Raw genomic sequence first — 18,294 nt, forward strand, 5'->3', positions numbered from 1 at the left:
AAAAAAAACACCATATATTCCACTTTGGCATAAGTAATAAAAATAATTGTATCAATAGTGCCAAAATTGTCAGGAATCTTAAGAGGTAAAAACCCAGGAAAGAAAAGTAGTTAAAGGACCACTATCACAAAAAATTGTAAAATGAAAAATACACTTATAAAAAGTACATTTCTTTCCGCATAAAATGCTTTATAAATAGCATTTCTACTATGTTGCTTTCGCTTACAGCAGGCAGCAAAAATCTGACAGGTTTTGGACTAGTCTATCTCGTCATAAGGATTCCAGGGGAGGTTGGCCAATGACGCCAAGTGACCCATTTGCGTCAGGCGGCATGGGCCCTAGAGCGGCATTTCGCTATATAGCTATAGTGGGGACAACTATACTACCTAACTATACAGGGCCAACTATACTATCTATACTGTGGCAACTATACTATCTATACTGGGGGCAACTATACTGCGGCAAGTATACTACCTGTACTGCGGGCAACTATACCAGCAACCTACCTATACTGGGGCAACTATACTAGCTATAATAGGGGAAACTATACTAGCTATACTGGGGCAACTGTACTAGCTAACTATACTGGGGCAACTATACTACCTATACTGGGGGCAACTATACCTGGTAACCCTATACAGGGGGCACCTATACCTGGCTACCTACCTACCTATACTGTGGGGTGAAAATTTTCGGGTAAAAATTGATGCAATCATTCCATATCAGGAGGAAAGGGGGGGCATCCTCACAAGTTTGCCTCAAGCAGAAAAAAGTCTAGAACTGGCTCTGGAAGATTCTTAGTTTTTCTTTTAAGCTAGGTTCACAGTGGTCAGTTCATGATGCACGTGTTATAATAAACGTGAACTGCAATGAAGACTGGACATAGATTTTAATACAAAGCCTATTTGCAGCGAGTTAGAAAAACGTGATCAATTACAACGCAGTACTATGAACAGCCCCAAAGAATTGTATGGGCAGTGAGTTGACATGCAAAATTATTCTGCTACGCAACTGACCACTGAACTAGGCTTTATTCTTTTTAAAAGTATTCATTGGAAAGGAATGAAACAAAGATGTCAGTCCCTATGAACTTGCACACTGTTTTGGCAGTTAGACTGCATTTAGGAAATGTGTTTGAAAATAAAGAAAATCATGAGAATACCCCTTGAGAAAATGGACTAGTCCAAAAGCTGTGAGATCTGTAAGATTTTTACAATCTATTGTAAATGACGATGTAGATCTATAGTGTATCTTACTCCGTACAAGCTTGGAAGGCTGTGCGCGCAATCGTGCAGGCAGAAGCCCGCGATTGCAATGTTGCCGGCAACAGGGGGATTGACTTCAGGGGACAAAAATTGCCTTAGCCAATCCGTTTTCGTCCACCGAGAATAATTATTGTTTTTGTTCAAAACCAGTGTTTATTCTTAAATAGAGCCGCCACGCTTCCTTCCACTTGCCAATTTCTGCCACTTACCGCGGCCGATTGTCAAATTTAACAAAGTTCCCATTCAATAAGCTCCTCTCTAGGCCACCGTGATTACTTATTATAGTGTACTTATTGTATGCGAATAGGAAGTACTCAGTAGGGACATCTTGTTGCTAAATAGTAAAATTACACCTACTGAGTTTAGGGAATACATTTTTTTTAATATGTATGTCAAGAGGGTATATTATTATTAAGTTATAATTAAACTAAAAATTAGTGATGGATGTAAAACTGAAAAAATTCACCTTTTATTTCAAAATATAATATGGTCACCATACAATAAACTAGGGATATAGTTTTAACGTTGCAATAACCGGGACAAATGGGCCATAAAAATGTGTGGATATTAATTACGGTAGCATGTATTATTTTAGAACTATAATGACAGAAAACAGAGAAATAAGGAATTTTATCCATTTTTTTTCTTATTATTTCTGTTCAAATGCATTTAGAATAAAATAATTTTTAGCATAATGTACCACCCAAAGAAAGCCTAATTGGTGGTCGAAAAAAAGGTATAGATCATCTTGTTGTGATAAAGTAAGTAGTGATAAAGTTATTGTGGAATGAAAGGGAGAAGCACTGAAATGTGAAAATTCCTCTCATCCATAAGGTGAAAAATACCAGCAGGCTGATGTGGTTCAATTTGGCAATTTATTGCAGTGTTGGTCTTTTTAAGTAAAAAATAAATAAAGTGTGTGTGTGTGTGTGTGTGTGTGTGTGTGTGTGTGTGTGTGTGTGTGTTTTAATAATAGCTGCATAACTGACCAATCCATAATGTCCGTGGCTAGCTAATGACTATAGACAATTCTATGGTCAAATGTATGAATGAATACAACGTGTGGTCTACGACAAAAGGGGTTATCTTGCCTATGTCGCCACCTCTCACTGATGTGCTGCATGGCGCTCTTCATCTCCTTCTGACTTCATATTCTTCTGACTTCATATTCAAACTTCCAGTTGTGAAGGCAGAAGTGTAGGGAAGATTAATGGCTTGCAGTCAGTGCGTTGTGGAGAGGTGGTGACATAACTTGACCCCTTCTGCTGTGGCCTGCGCCCTCTTACATGCCGGAACATTTTGCATTTTGTTCCCACTCATTCCTGGTCAAATGTCCACATGCAGATTTGTTCGTTTGGATCTCTGGGACAATTGCCACCAGCTGAGTGATATTATTGAGTCTACTTACCTGGATATTGTTTGGATTGTTTTTTTTTTTTTTTTTTCTCGGCTTCTACACCACTTAATTATTGGGATATCTTATTGAATTGACAAATCAAATCTGAAACAAATTATATATGGCTAAATAAGGGATGTAAGGGTGGCTGTACACTCAAACCTCTGTGGTCACTGCGAGCCAGTGTTCTCAAAATCTGCACGGAGTTTGCATGTTCACCCTATATTGGCCTCGGTTTCCTGTGCAGGGAGGAGGGCAGCTTTCTGAGTTCTGTCCTCCATCCAGCTGCTTCAGTAGTGTTTGCAGAGAGTTCTTTCCTTCATCCTGCTCAGCTTCTGCACAACATAGCCAATTTCTCTTCTCTGACCATTAGCTCACACCTATAGAAACTCATAGCTTAGCTACTGTTACACTTTGTAATTACATTTATTTTTAACCAGCTGAACCAGAAAATGCTGCAGAACTACTCACTTTTCTATGAATCGGCCTAAAATCTTTCTAATGAATAGAGAGCTGGGTCAGGTTACAGTTGATGCTGCTTTCTGGCAGGAATGAACTTAAGCCATTTGTGTACAATTCATTTTTCTGTCTTGGACTGTCACGCTGATTTTTAGCAATACAATTAATATATATACTGTATAAATAAATAAAGAAATGCTGCAATAAACTGTCACTGCAGTAAACGCTGTCTTATTGCAATGCAGATGACTCTCCTCAGCGTGTCTATGCTACAGCTATGCTGGAGTAGTAAAACAATTGCTAAATAGTTGCAGCAAAATAGTTGTAGTCTGCACAGCTAACTTTCACTATATGCGCAGCATTGCAATCCTACCTAATAAAATGCAAGTGTCTTTGCATCGTGTCCCCGTGTGTGTTTGTTGTGCGCATGTGCAGGCAGGGACGCAGAGACACAGAAGAGCTGGGGGAATGATGCGGGCGGGGGAGGGGGGCGCATGCAGGCGAGCACGCGGCGGATCAGTGGTGACAGACCTAGCCCGTTTTTAAATGGGGTAAGGTCACTAGTACAATGATAAAGCTAAACCATTCTATCTACAAGACACCTGACCTAACTTTTCCTAAAATGGATCTCTCTCTCTCTCTCTCTCTCTCTCTCTCTCACTCACTCACTCACTCACTTACACACACACACACTCTCTCTCTCTCTCTCTCTCTCTCTCTCTCTCTCTCTCTCATATGCTGGCAATTCACGGCTCGATCATGAGCCATTAAGATGGCTCGCTAGATAATTTCCGACATGTCCGATCTCCCGCCCAATCATTTTGCTGCTCGATTCCGGATTGAAGCGAATGGAAAAAGGAAAGAAAAAGGAGCGAAAGATATGAGAATTGACTGCGAAATCGAGCGGTGGATTCACACAGTGCACATTACATAGCGCACGTGTGTGTGTGTGTGTGTGTGTGTGTGTGTGTGTGTGTGTGTGTGTGTGTGTGTGTGTGTGCATCAACTGCGGTGTACATTGTGTGCTTTATAACACATATTAATTCAAAGCCTGCATGTAGTGAGTTAGAACAATGTGATCCATCACTATGCAGAGAAGTGAACAGGACCATAGAATTGTACAGGCTTTGAGTTGACCTGCAGGATTTTTCTGCAGTGCAACAAATATAATGTGAATGCACCCTTACAGCATGAAATGGCAAGACAGAATGAGAAAGAATCTATTAGTATTGGTTGGTGGGGACTGTACTTCAACTCCCTTGTTCTTGCCTAAAGGCTGACCACATTGTGACCTTAAGGTGCCCATTAACCGTACCATTTTTTGCAAACAATCATATTTTTGAGAACATCATTCAGATTTGAATAAAAGATTGTATTTAATCTATACAAACCACTAAAGAGTGGTCATATCTTCACCAGTTATAATTTCTATGAAAAAAACCATAAGTGGAATGATCAGTTCTTTAAGGAAATTATCAAAAATACGATTGTTTACTAAAATGTTTATCATAAATGGACACCTATAACGAGATTAGGGCAGATTCGCTGCAAGACAAAATCATAACATTTTCCCACTCATCCCCATCAGGGACCTATGGACCAGATGTCTACTGAGACCTGATTGCATATCAAATGGATGAAGGTAGTAAATGATTGAATCCTATAGATATCAACCATTTGCAGCATTAGTGTTTACGCACTATTACTGCACAGGTATTATCTACAGTACAGTAGAATGAAAGATGGCACACTATAAAATGACTAGTAATATTCCTTATCAATGTATGGCATTGCAGCTTTGTGACGATGTTACTTATTTTACAGGCTATTACGAATTTTTTGGACTACGCACCACTAGTCATAACTTCCATGTTTGTTGGACACATTGGAAAACTACAGCTGGATGCGATCATGCTTGCTTTTGCAGTATGTATAAATTACATTACCTCAGAATTATTATTTGCATCAAACTGACCATTTCTACTGAAAAGTTTCTCCCTGCCTGTGTTTTTGTATAAGTAAAACTGTAAGATAAGAGCTAGTTACTATACAGGACAGTCTAAAGAGAATATTGTACATACCCAGGTATCAGGGTACTTTCACACTGACATGTTGCTCTGTAATGGATACTTTTTAGCACACTACCGTGGTGCAGTTTAAAGTCTGTGTACAGTTCACATCCCATCAATTGCAATGCAACTGATTCCAGTGTAACAAACAAAGCAGAACATGCAGTGCGTTGCCAGAATCATTGACACTCGTTATGCTAGGTACACATGATACAATTTTATGACAGATTTACTGTCAGATCGAGTATTTCTGACAGATTCGATCTGATTTCCGATCGATTGTCCATAGAAGTGAATGTAAAACCAATCGTAAATCAGATCGGGCTTGTTGGAAATAAGCCGACAGTAAATCTGTCATAAAATTGTATTGTGTGTACCTAGCATTAGGAAGGTGCAGATTGGTCCGTTGCTTCCTTTCCTGCGTTACATCACATGCCACTGCAAATATTGCTTTTGGTTGTGTTGTATGTATATTAAACCACAACAGTGTGAAACTAACCTCAGCCATAGGTTGGAAGTTCTAGTGAGATGGGAGTTTTATTCAGTGCCAAAAACCATGCGCCAAGTCCAGAGTTATGCCAATGATACCACAAAATAAGACTATCAGTGCAGCATACATCATTTTTCTGTGGGAAAAGGATCACAGAGATTCTCCATCATAATTAGGCATTTGTGTGTTTGTGATAACAAGTAGACCACTTTACACTTTGTTGTTTTTGTTGTTCTGTCACAGCATTGTGTAGGATTTCGTTATTCTGTCACCTGCTTGTATGTCTTTTTACAACAAAAACTGATTATTTCATTGCACTTATTCTATTAAATGAAAAACAAAAGTTTGCTTTCCTAAAACAGAAAGAATTTGCGATAATTCAGGTTGGAGTGAGCTTGAGATGTCTCCCAGTGCATCACTGCTGAATATATGCAAATTAACCATTGTACCCTTAGAAGCTAAACACACCTCCAGAACCGCTGGAATGCAATGATGTGTCAGCTTGTTAATTTGTACAGAGCCATAATAATCCAACATGCATACAGACTGTTTCGGATTGTTTGATCCTCATCAGTGCATGGCATGGATTAATTGGCTCTATGGAGTAGGGCTTGTGAATCCGAGAGGCACAGACTAACCAGCAAGCTCATGGTGACCCAGAACTCATTGGAGTGTGTAAGGGACTACAATGGTCCTAAAAGCCCCCTTACTAAGATGTTCCGAAAAATAAAAGTTTGCTTTCCTAAAACAGAATTTGCGATAATTCAGGTTGGAGTGAGCTTGAGATGTCTCCCAGAGCAACACTGCTGAATATATGCAAATTAAATGATGTCACCTTGCACTGAGACCTTATTGCATCAATTTTTCCCGCTGTCCCCTTTCCCCCATTTTTGAGATCGCTTTGCAAGCCTATGCAATTACTTTGGTATCAGAGCTGTATCAGGCCCCTTCTCCATTAACGGCTAAACTGCTCGTTCATCGAGCAGTTGCAAATACATGCAGCTGATTGGCAGCGTTCATTAACACAGTGCGTGTTACACGCAGTGAAAAACCATCTCGTGTCACGTCTGAGCACAACAATGGCCATGCTCAGATGCAGCTACATGGGAGTGGAGCGCATGTCCGCTGCAAGTGTTGAGCGCTAGCAAGCACCCTGCCAATGGACAGGAGCAGCCTTCAGCTGCTTCTGGAAAAGAGCCCTCAGTTTGCTTCTTCCATAAATTGAAAAAAACTGACTAAGGTACAGTGATGGGAAGTCTTTTTTTTTATTGTTTTATTTTATTGATGTATAATGTTGGTTTGTGATAATTTTATTTTATTATAACTGTTTTCTCTCTCACTAGTATATTTCAGTGGTTGGAGTAGCAGTGGGTTTGGGATTAAACTCGGCCTGTGATACACTCCTCTCCCAGGTAAATGAAAATGACTATTTATTTTTTGATGGAGAAGAAGGGATTGTGGGAAAAAGCTGAAATCTGTGTCTAGTCTTTTATTGTTTGCCTTGATTGCATTTCTGAATCAGTTATTGGGGTCACCGAGAAGTCAAAGGATTCAATAAAATGAGCTAAGGTCCATACTCCCTAAACGATTTTCGTGGGCAATTTTGTGTGACGAATTTTTTTTTTCACCATATGACGCAACATAATTTAACGAAATGACCCCGCCGCAGCGATCGTTCATTTTTGATTGACATGTCCGATTAAGTCGGTGAGATCCGGAATGAGCCTCATAGACTTGCATGAGATTTTCCGTGATTGTGTAAACGATCGTTTACGTGATTGACACTTACGGATTCGGCCAGATGGATCAGGGAAATGTTTGTCCGTCGGTAGAGATACCTGATCCATCTTGCCGCATCTGCCGGTGGGTACGTAGCTTTAAAACGAATATCTGGTTCAATTGCTATAGGTCACAAGTGAATGGATTTCCCTACATTGCCCTGGTCACAGGTCACAAGAAGTGCAGAAATACTCAACATACAGAACACACACTAACAAAATCTGATAAAGATTCTCACTCCCAAAACTCTCTACTAGAAAAGTTCAGTGTAAAGTTCCATTTCAAGGAGGAAAAGCAAGAAATAATCAGATATGTCAAATAGCTAATTACAGGACAAATGGTTAATAATCTCAGCTATATCCAATATGTTATCTGAGGTTATATGTAAAACGGCTTCTTTAATAAATTGCTAAAAGTCTTTTCCATATATCCTCGGTAATAAGTCTACCTGGTGTAGTATAAGTCTACCCATAATAGTAACGAATGGCTTGGACTAGGAGGCGTTAATAGCAGCAGTTGGGGACCAGAAATTAAAGGACCACTCTCGCAAAAAACAGGTTTTGGGCCAGTCCATCTCCTCATAGAGGATTCTCAGGGTTTTCAACAGCATTTCCTAAACAGCAGTTTAACTGCCAAAATAGTATGATACCAGCCAGCCTCCCTACTCACTTGTCAGTAAGGCTGTTTCCACTTGTGCGAAAACAGGCCGATTCCTAGGCCACAAATTCAAATGGAATTTGGCAGCATATAGAAGTCTCTGCAGAGCATCCGAATTCGTGGGCGAGGAAAAATCTGAGGCCCTGCAGCATAATATCGTGCAACTTGTCCGAATCCCATAGATGCGCATAGCACGGCTAGAGGGATGCGGCTGCGAGTCACGAGCAGCTGTGCCAGCATTGCGTCTCGCCAGACGCATGCCGCGCACAAGTGGAAACGTTGCCTTAGACTTTGCAACTGCTGTTCAGGAAATACTGTTGAAAAGAAAGAAAACCCTGGGCATCCCCATGAGGAGATGGACTGGCCCAAAACCTGTCGGTTCTGTCAAATTTTAACTATCTACTTTTTTCGCAATAATGGTCATTTAATGGTTGCACTTGGGGGATGAGGAGGGGTTAACAGCTGCACTGCATAAACTATTGCAGCCCGTGTGGCGACTATCTGTCCCCTTCCCCCTGCTTAGTAAACAGTGCAGCACGCAAGTAACATCCTCTCCCCCTTGGTAATCAGATTGTATTATCTTCTTAATGTAGTCAGAAAGCTTAATGTTTTCATACTTTTCTAGAGGCTTGCATTTGTATAGAAAATATATACAAGGAAAATATTAGGCTTGGTTCACATTGCACCTGATCCGGGACGGATCCGACAAAACGGATCCGTTCTCTGTTCCGTTCGATACATTTTCATACATTTTGTTCACGTTTTACAACCATTTTGCATCCGGGACAGTATGAAAGAAAACGTATGGAAAATGGACAATGGAGAAGGGAAAGGCGTTGGCCAGGGTGGGGTTTGGAGAGGGGGATGGTTTCAGTAGCTGTTTTTATCTATTGAGTTGTAGTTCTTCATTTGGAGACGAGGACCTCAGGAGAGTACATTCCTCCATTTTGTTGTGCTGTTCTGTGGAACCATGAGGCCAACTGATCCCTTCCAGTAGCCATGCTGCAGTGGATGGGGGATGTGACTTGCAATGGGCCTATGTTGCAATGGGCCTATGTTGCAATGGGCCTATGCAGCAGACAGACAGCCAGGAACCTGCTGTGTCTGGCGTGGTGTGCATCGATCTGAGCCCTTGAAGTAGAGAAAATCAAAACAGGAAGTGATCTTTTGGTACGATTCAGGTACGTTTTCTAGCCAATGGGATCAGTATTGTCCGTTTTCCATTGAGATACATTGCATACGTTCAGCGTTCAGGTCCGTGTCAGTTCCGTGAAAATGGTACAGGTCGGGAACGTCCGATCAGTTTAGCAGAACGTTGGAAGCGGAACCGTTTTATAATACCAATGTGAACTTTCCCATTGAAATGTATTGCATCTGTCCACAGATACGCTTCTATGCTCCGCTTAACACTACGGTTTTTGTGCAATGTGAACCAGGCCTTAAAGCGGATCCGAGATGGAAAACTAACTATAACAAGTAACTTGTCTATTTATCTTATGTACAATTTAGATGGTTTAAACAGCAAATCTGTATGCATACTGCTTTAATAGAATATGATTATTTCTTCCTGTGATACAATGACAGCAGCCATGTTGTTTGTAAACATTACACAGAGGCAGGCTTATCTGCACCATCAGCACTCAGACTGAAAAAAACCTAATCCCCCCCCCCCTCCTCCTCTCTCCTCCTCTCTCCTCCCCTCTCCTCCCCTCTGCCTCTGAAATCTCTGGCTAGTAATACCTCCTCCTCCTGCCCAGACTGAGCTCCCATGAACCCTTGCTACTGCCAAGGCGCTCTGAAAACTGTGGGTGGGGCTTATTCAGTTTATAGGGAATTAGAGTATTAAAACAAAAACAAAAAAGTATTTGGCTTGAGGAATGCCCTATAAACTATAGGAAAGGAACACAATTATGCAATGAGTAAAAGTTCACCTCGGATCCACTTTAAGCCTGTAACAATATATGTGAAATGCTCTGCAAATTGTTTTGCTACTTTAATTTTTTCTCTTCAGATTTATGGAGGGAAAAACCTGAAATACATTGGGGTGGTTGTGCAGCGGGCATTCATTATCCTGTCACTGGCGTGTTTCCCATGTTGGGCCATCTATATCAACACTGAAAATATCCTGCTACTTTGTGGACAAGACAAAGACCTGGCAAGGTACAACCATTTGCAATAGATTATGAGACAGGATAAATTCAGTAAAGGATTACTACTGCGTGCATTAGTTAAGGGCAACACATGCATGTTCATTTGCAGTGTCCATTGCGGTATGATTGTGGATGTGGCCCATTCATGAAATGAAAGGTTGCACACCCATTGCTTAAAAAATGTGCCTAGCTACATTGTCCAAGAGCAGTATTATATAGTGTATGACAATGTTCTCAGCTTTAGCTACAGAAATAACTACACAGTGTATACAGTGGGATGCGAAAGTTTGGGCAACCTTGTTAATCGTCATGACTTTCCTATAAAAATTGTTGGTTGTTACGATAAAAAATGCCAGTTAAATATATCATATAGGAGACAGACCCAGTGATATTTGAGAAGTGAAATTAAGTTTATTGGATTTACAGAAAGTGTGCAATAATTGTTTAAACAAAATTAGGCAGGTGCATACATTTGAGCACCACAAAAAATAAATGAAATCAATGTTTAGTAGATCCTCCTTTTGCAGAAATTACAGACATTAAACGCTTCCTGTAGGTCCCAATGAGAGTCTGCAGTGGCGTTCCTATCATTGGGCGCAGGGGGGCGTGGCGCACCGGGTGATGGACAGGCAAGGGGGTGTCGCCAAGCCCTCCTGGCCCCTACAGCGGCAGAGCAGGAAGAAGGGGGAAGAAACGCTAGAAGGAGAGGCTTGAGGGCAGCGGCGGGGAGGGGGGCCAGAACACCCCCCTCCCTCACCTGGGTCCCCTCCTTCTGCTCTCTCCCCCTCCAGAATAGCGGCAGCAAGGAGGCGCGGTGGGCGGACGGAGGATTACTCACCTTACTTCTGCGTTCCAAGCGCAGGCAGCGTCCCCTCGTCACAGGTCTCCGCCTTCAATGCCGCCCACTGTGCTTCCTTCAATCAGGAAGCACAGTGGGCGGCATAAAAGGCGGAGACCTGTGACGAGGGGACGCTGCGTTCCAGCGCTTGGAACGCGGAAGTGAGGTGAGTAATCCTCCGTCTGCCCACCGCGCCTCCTTGCTGCCGCTATTCTGGAGGGGGAGAGAGCAGAAGGAGGGGACCCAGGTGAGGGAGGGGGGTGTTCTGGCCCCCCTCCCCGCCGCTGCCCTCAAGCCTCTCCTTCTAGCGTTTCTTCCCCTCCTGGAGTCCACTGGGGGCAACTATGCTGGCTACAAAGGGGGCAACTATGCTGGCTACAAAGGGGGCAACTATGCTGGCTACAAAGGGGGCAACTATGCTGGCTACAAAGGGGGCAACTATGCTGGCTACAAAGGGGGCAACTATGCTGGCTACAAAGGGGGCAACTATGCTGGCTACAAAGGGGGCAACTATGCTGGCTACAAAGGGGGCAACTATGCTGGCTACAAAGGGGGCAACTATGCTGGCTGCACTGGGGGCAACTATGCTGGCTGCACTGGGGGCAACTATGCTGGCTACAAAGGGGGCAACTATGCTGGCTACACTGGGGGGGCAACTATGCTGGCTACACTGGGGGGGCAACTATGCTGGCTACACTGGGGGCAACTATGCTGGCTACAAAGGGGGCAACTATGCTGGCAACAAAGGGGGCATCTATGCTGGCTACACTGGGGGCAACTATGCTGGCTACACTGGGGGCAACTATTCTGGCTACAAAGGGGGCAATTATGCTAGCTACACTGGGGGCAACTATGCTGGCTACAAAGGGGGCATCTATGCTGGCTACAAAGGGGGCAACTATGCTGGCTACAAAGGGGGCAACTATGCTGGCTACAAAGGGGGCAACTATGCTGGCTACAAAGGGGGCCTCTATGCTGGCTACAAAGGGGGCCTCTATGCTGGCTACAAAGGGGGCAACTATGCTGGCTACACTGGGGGCAACTATGCTGGCTACAAAGGGGGCAACTATGCTGGCTACAAAGGGGGCAACTATACTGGCTGCACTGGGGGCAACTATGCTGGCTACAAAGGGGGCAACTATGCTGGCTACACTGGGGGGGCAACTATGCTGGCTACACTGGGGGCAACTATGCTGGCTACACTGGGGGCAACTATGCTGGCTACAAAGGGGGCAACTATGCTAGCTACACTGGTGGCAACTATGCTGGCAACAAAGGGGGCATCTATGCTGGCTACACTGGGGGCAACTATGCTGGCTACACTGGGGGCAACTATGCTGGCTGCACTGGGGGCAACTATTCTGGCTACAAAGGGGGCAATTATGCTAGCTACACTGGGGGCAACTATGCTGGCTACAAAGGGGGCATCTATGCTGGCTTCAAAGGGGGCAACTATGCTGGCTACAAAGGGGGCAACTATGCTGGCTACAAAGGGGGCATCTATGCTGGCTACAAAGGGGGCCGCTATGCTGGCTACAAAGGGGGCAACTATGCTGGCTGCACTGGGGGCAACTATGCTAGCTACACTGGGGGCAACTATGCTAGCTACACTGGGGGCAACTATGCTAGCTACACTGGGGGCAACTATGCTAGCTACACTGGGGCAACTATGCTGGCAACAAAGGGGGCATCTATGCTGGCTACACTGGGGGCAACTATGCTAGCTACACTGGGGCAACTATGCTGGCAACAAAGGGGGCATCTATGCTGGCTACACTGGGGGCAACTATGCTGGCTACACTGGGGGCAACTATGCTGGCTACAAAGAGGGCAACTATGCTAGCTACACTGGGGGCAACTATGCTGGCTACAAAGGGGGCATTTATGCTGGCTACAAAGGGGGCAACTATGCTGGCTACAAAGGGGGCAACTATGCTGGCTACACTGGGGGCAACTATGCTGGCTACACTGGGGGCAACTATGCTGGCTACACTGGGGGCAACTATGCTGGCTACAAAGGGGGCAACTATGCTAGCTACACTGGGGGCAACTATGCTGGCTACAAAGGGGGCAACTATGCTGGCTACAAAGGGGGCAACTATGCTAGCTACACTGGGGGCAACTATGCTGGCTACAAAGGGGGCAACTATGCTGGCTACAAAGGGGGCAACTATGCTGGCTACAAAGGGGGCAACTATGCTGGCTACACTGGGGGCAACTATGCTGGCTACACTGGGGGCAACTATGCTGGCTACACTGGGGGCAACTATGCTGGCTACAAAGGGGGCAACTCTGCTGGCTACACTAGAGGCAACTATGATAACTACACTGGGGGCAACTATGCTAGCTACACTGGGGGAAGCTATACTGGGGCAACTATACTAGCTACACTGGGGGCAAGTATACTAGGGCAACTATATTACCTATACTGGGGCAACTATAATAGCTACCTATACTGGGGCAACTATACTACAGACAACTATACCGGGGTGGGGGCAACTATAATAGCTACCTATACTGGTGACAACTATGCTAGCTAACTATACTTGGGGCAATTTTAATACATATACTGGGGCAACTATATTACCTATACTAGGGGCACCTATAACTGGCATTACCTGCCGTGGCACACGTAGTTTGCTGCACTCGGTCCTTTTTTTGGGGGGGGGGGGGGGTCTTATAATACCCAGCACCGGGTGTCAAATGGCCTAGGTACGCCACTGAGAGTCTGGATTCTGGTTGAAGGTATTTTGGACCATTCCTCTTACAAAACATCTCTAGTTCATTCAGGTTTGATGGCTTCCGAGTATGCACAGCTCTCTGACTCACACCACAGATTTTCAATTATATTCAGGTCTGGGGACTGAGATGGCCAATCCAGAATGTTGTACTTGTTCCTCTGCATGAATGCCTTAGTGGATTTTGAGCAGTGTTTAGGGTCGTTGTCTTGTTGAAAGATCCAGCCACGGCGCAGCTTCAGCTTTGTCACTGATTCTTTGACAAGATTCCCAGTCCCTGCACTAGCCACACAGCCCCACAGAATGATGGAACCATCACCATATTTTACTGTAGGTAGCAGGTGTTTTTCTTGGAGTGCTGTTTTCTTTTTCCTCCATGCATAACGCCCCTTGTTATGCCCAAATAACTCATCAGTCCACAGTACATTATTCCAAAATGAAACTGGCTTGTCCAAATGTGCTTTAGGATACCACAGGAGGTTCTGTTTGTGCTGTGGGCTTCCTCTGCATCACTCTCGCATACAGCATCGCCTTGTGTAAAGTGCGCCGAATGGTTGAACGATGCACAATGACTCCAACTGCAGCAAAATTATGTTGTAGGTCTTTGGTGCTGGTCTGTGGGTTGACTCTGACTGTTCACACCATTCGTCTTCTGCCTGTTTGTTTTTGTATTATTTTGGAAATAAACTAACAAATGTGTATCCTTTACAGAGAAACTGAACTATGTGTACTGATGCTAATTCCAGCCCTTCCTGTGAGTATCTTCGATTGCTAAATTATATTATTAATAATTTAATGTATTACTTTAACTGGAACCATGTTTATAATGAGGTGCGCAAGAGGAGTGGAAAGTGTTGGTGATTTAGACTTGCACACTGTAACCTAGAGTGCCACTGATATAAAGAACTATGCTATGCTATGGCCCATTTTACCATGCTGCAATAAGCCCTCTTTCTGAAATAAGACAAAGTAAGCATTTATATACAATCCACACATGAAAGCATCCTATCCTTTTATTGTAGCACACGCCTCTTGGCCTTACAGCAGGAGATATACAGGACATTTGGGTTAGTTCAGATAAAGCTTTGTGGCCTCCATCGAAGTTCAGTGGATTGCTAGTATATAAAGCCTAACTCCTTGCATGTGTAATGATTGCATGTCCTGTGTTCAAAACGGACCATTATGGCTCAATACTTTCCCCACCTCCTTTTTTTCACACTTTGTTTCCATGCAATAAAAAAAACAGAATCATCTGTTGGCTCGCCCCAACCTTTTTTTCTTGGGTGGCTTTAACAAGGAACTTATCCTGTGACAGTTAAGGTGGCCATACATCAGGCGACTTGGCGGCCGATCGACCATCCAATTCGATTATTATAATCAAATTGTATGAAAATCGGCGCCACCAAGTGCATGCCTGACCGACAAAGCGCCCAATTTCGAGACGGAAATTGGTCACATGGCCGATCGCGCTTCTGCAAGATGTCGGGCCGAAGTTGGTTGGTCAGGTGTACGGTGGGCGATTTTTGGAATGAGCGACGAAACCCCTGCTGCAACAATATATAAATGTGCTCTGTGGTTAACAGTGAACTTGTGTCCAACCGTTTCTAGAATGAGAATGAAAGGACCACTTTACTAAAAAAAAATTGTAAAGTAGAAATGCTTGTGTATGCATATGTATCAACTGTATCAAATGTATGTACATTTGTTCCAAAGTAAAACACACTATACATTTTTTCCAACTTAGCGTCACTTACAATAGGTAGTAAAAATCTGACAGGTTTTGGACTGGTTTATCTCCTCATGGGGGATTCTCAATGTTTTCTTTTATTTTCAAAAGCTCTTACTGAATGGCAGTTGCTCAGTCTAGCGTCCAAAATGATGTACAAGTTAGCAGGCAGAAGGATTTTTTTTGGGTGTAGATGCTTTCCAGGGTGTGCTTTTGTAAAGAATAAAAGAAATAGAGAATTCCCCATGAGATCATCAACTAGTCCAAAACCTGTCAGATCTTTACTGTCTACTTTAGGTCAAAGCAATGTAGAAGAAAAGTAATTCACAGACAGTGCATTTTACTATGGGAGAAATGTACACATGTATGTTATATTTTAAAATGTTTCATGCTCATGGTCCTGTAATTCCTGTCTTAAGCTTTACCTGCTGTTTTCTCTCCCTGTTTAAAGAGACACTGAAGCGAAAAAAAATATGATATGAAATGTATGTGCAGTACAGATAATTACTAGAACATTAGTAACAAAGAAAATATTCTCATATTTTAATTTTCAGTTATATAGTGTTTTTTTTTAACATTGCATCATTCTCTAATATTTGCAGTTTACACACTACTCAGCATTGATTTTACAGAGCAGGTCAGTAAACTTTGGAACCCCTTCTCTGCAGAGAAAAAAAAAATTACATTGACTGGCAGTTGAGATAACAAGCTTCAGAAGACAAAGCTCTCTGCAACTTTGAAAGTCGTGGAGCTCAATGGCTTTTTTGCATAGATAACTGGAGTTTCTTATCTCTTCCTGTACTGGAAAAAATATTAGACTTATGTCTCTGCTCCTAATGTTTTATTTCTTAGCTGAGCTAAACATACAAATCATTAGATCATAATTTTTTCAGCTTCAGTGTCTCTTTAAACTGATCCCATTTAAGACAACAAGATTATGGGATATCTACCTTCACAGTAAAAGCCTGTTTCAACCTACATGTAATTCATGTAGCAATATCAAGAATTAGGTAGCAAGTAGGGATACCAATAGCCAACTGTCACTAGATTGGTGCACATTAAGGCCCAGGCGGATCGCTCAAAAGCAGGCTTATCACCCGAACGACAGTCTGTACACACGCCCGATTTGGCGTGCGGACGACTGAACGACGGGACATTCAAACGACCCGTCGTTCGCAAAAATCCGCCGTGTGTATGGGCCTTAAATCCTGTCACCAGTTTTCAAATGGCCAGATATTGTGACTATTGGCAAATAAAAGCAGCTTAGTGAGGTATAAAAAGACTGGGTACAGTTTTACAACCTAAAGGAATACTATCAATACCCAAGTGTTATAAAATGACAATGTACAAATAATGTCTAAGTAGCTGTGTAAACATTTTCCTATTTTTCATGTTAAATATCAGGCAAAAGCTTTAATTAATTGTGTATAGGATTTAGCTCTATTGGGACAAATCATTTGAAAAGGGGTGTCTGCTTCAATGCACAGCCAGTGTTGTTTGTTGCATATCAGACTACTGAGTGTTTTTCCCTGAAAGCCAAAAAAATATATGAAAAGCTGTGCTGTCACGGACAATTACAAGTTTAATGCTGGGAATACATCATAGAATTTTCTGTTAGATTTACCTGCCAGATAGATAAACTTCAACATGTTGGAAATGTATCTATCTCAGTGGTTCGCAACCTTTTCCGGGCCGGGGAACACTTTCTGACCATATTTTTCTCCGGGGAACGGCGGGGGGCGGCGGCGGCGCGGGTTTTTGCGCGACCTAGTGGACAGTGCCGTGCTATGGGGGGGGCGGCTGCATAGCTAGCATAGTTGCCCCAGTATAGGGAGTTTAGTTGCCCCTGTATGGTTAGTATAGTTACCCCAGTATAGTGCCCCAGTATAGCTAGTATAGTCCCAGTATGGATAGGTAGTGCCCCAGTATAGCCAGTAAAGTGCCCAGTATAGCTAGTATAGTACCCAGATAGCTAGTATAGTGCCCAGTATAGCTAGCATAGTGCCCAGTATAGGTAGGTAGTGCCCCAGTATAGTGCCCAGTATAGCTAGTATAGTTGCCCCCAGTATAGCTAGTTTAGTTGCCCCCAGTGTAGGTAGTTTCGTTGCCCCCAGTGTAGCTAGTTTCCTTGCCCCCAGTATAGCTAGTTTAGTTGCCCCCAGTATAGCTAGTACAGTTCCCCCCAGTATAGATGCCCAGGAGGGGGGGAAGCAGCGCTAGAAGGAGGGGCAGTGGAGGCAGCGGTGGGGAGGGGGGAAATATCCCCCCCCCCTCCCTCACCTGAGACCCCTCCTTCTGCCTCTCTCCCCCTCCGTTTAGCGGTGGCAAGTGCGGCTTGGCGGCGGGGAGGCATACGAAGAATTACTCACCACTTCTGCGTTCCAAGCGCCGGCAACGTCATGTCGTCACACATCTCCGCCTTCAATACCGCCCACTGTGCTTCCGCTAATCAGGAAGAACAGTGGGCGGCGTTGAAGGCGGAGATGTGTGACTACATGACGCTGCCGGCGCTTGGAACGCGGAAGTGGTGAGTAATTCTCCGTATGCCTCCCCGCCGCCGAGCCGCACTTGCCACCGCTAAACGGAGGGGGAGAGAGGCAGAAGGAGGGGGTCCCAGGTGAGGGAGGGGGGGGGGATATTTCCCCCCTCCCCACCGCTGCCTCCACTGCCCCTCCTTCTAGCGCTACTTCCCCCCTCCTGCACCCTAAAGTAGGTACAGGTCTGGCG

General features: G+C 43.9%; 1 protein-coding gene across 3 annotated transcripts in view; it reads left to right on the forward strand.

Moving 5' to 3' along the window:
• LOC137546360 (multidrug and toxin extrusion protein 1-like) overlaps positions 1 to 18,294 on the forward strand; it is a 90,732-nt gene that overhangs the window by 29,614 nt on the left and 42,824 nt on the right. For all 3 annotated transcript variants that reach the window (XM_068268707.1, XM_068268710.1, XM_068268708.1), the window contains exons 3-6: positions 4,945 to 5,046; positions 7,023 to 7,091; positions 10,127 to 10,275; positions 14,553 to 14,595. In XM_068268707.1, the coding sequence (XP_068124808.1) occupies positions 4,945 to 5,046; positions 7,023 to 7,091; positions 10,127 to 10,275; positions 14,553 to 14,595 (363 nt within the window). The remainder of the gene's footprint in view (positions 1 to 4,944; positions 5,047 to 7,022; positions 7,092 to 10,126; positions 10,276 to 14,552; positions 14,596 to 18,294) is intronic.

Source organism: Hyperolius riggenbachi, chromosome 2 (genome assembly GCF_040937935.1).
Source record: "Hyperolius riggenbachi isolate aHypRig1 chromosome 2, aHypRig1.pri, whole genome shotgun sequence".
In the NCBI taxonomy this organism is placed as follows: Eukaryota; Metazoa; Chordata; class Amphibia; order Anura; family Hyperoliidae; genus Hyperolius; species Hyperolius riggenbachi.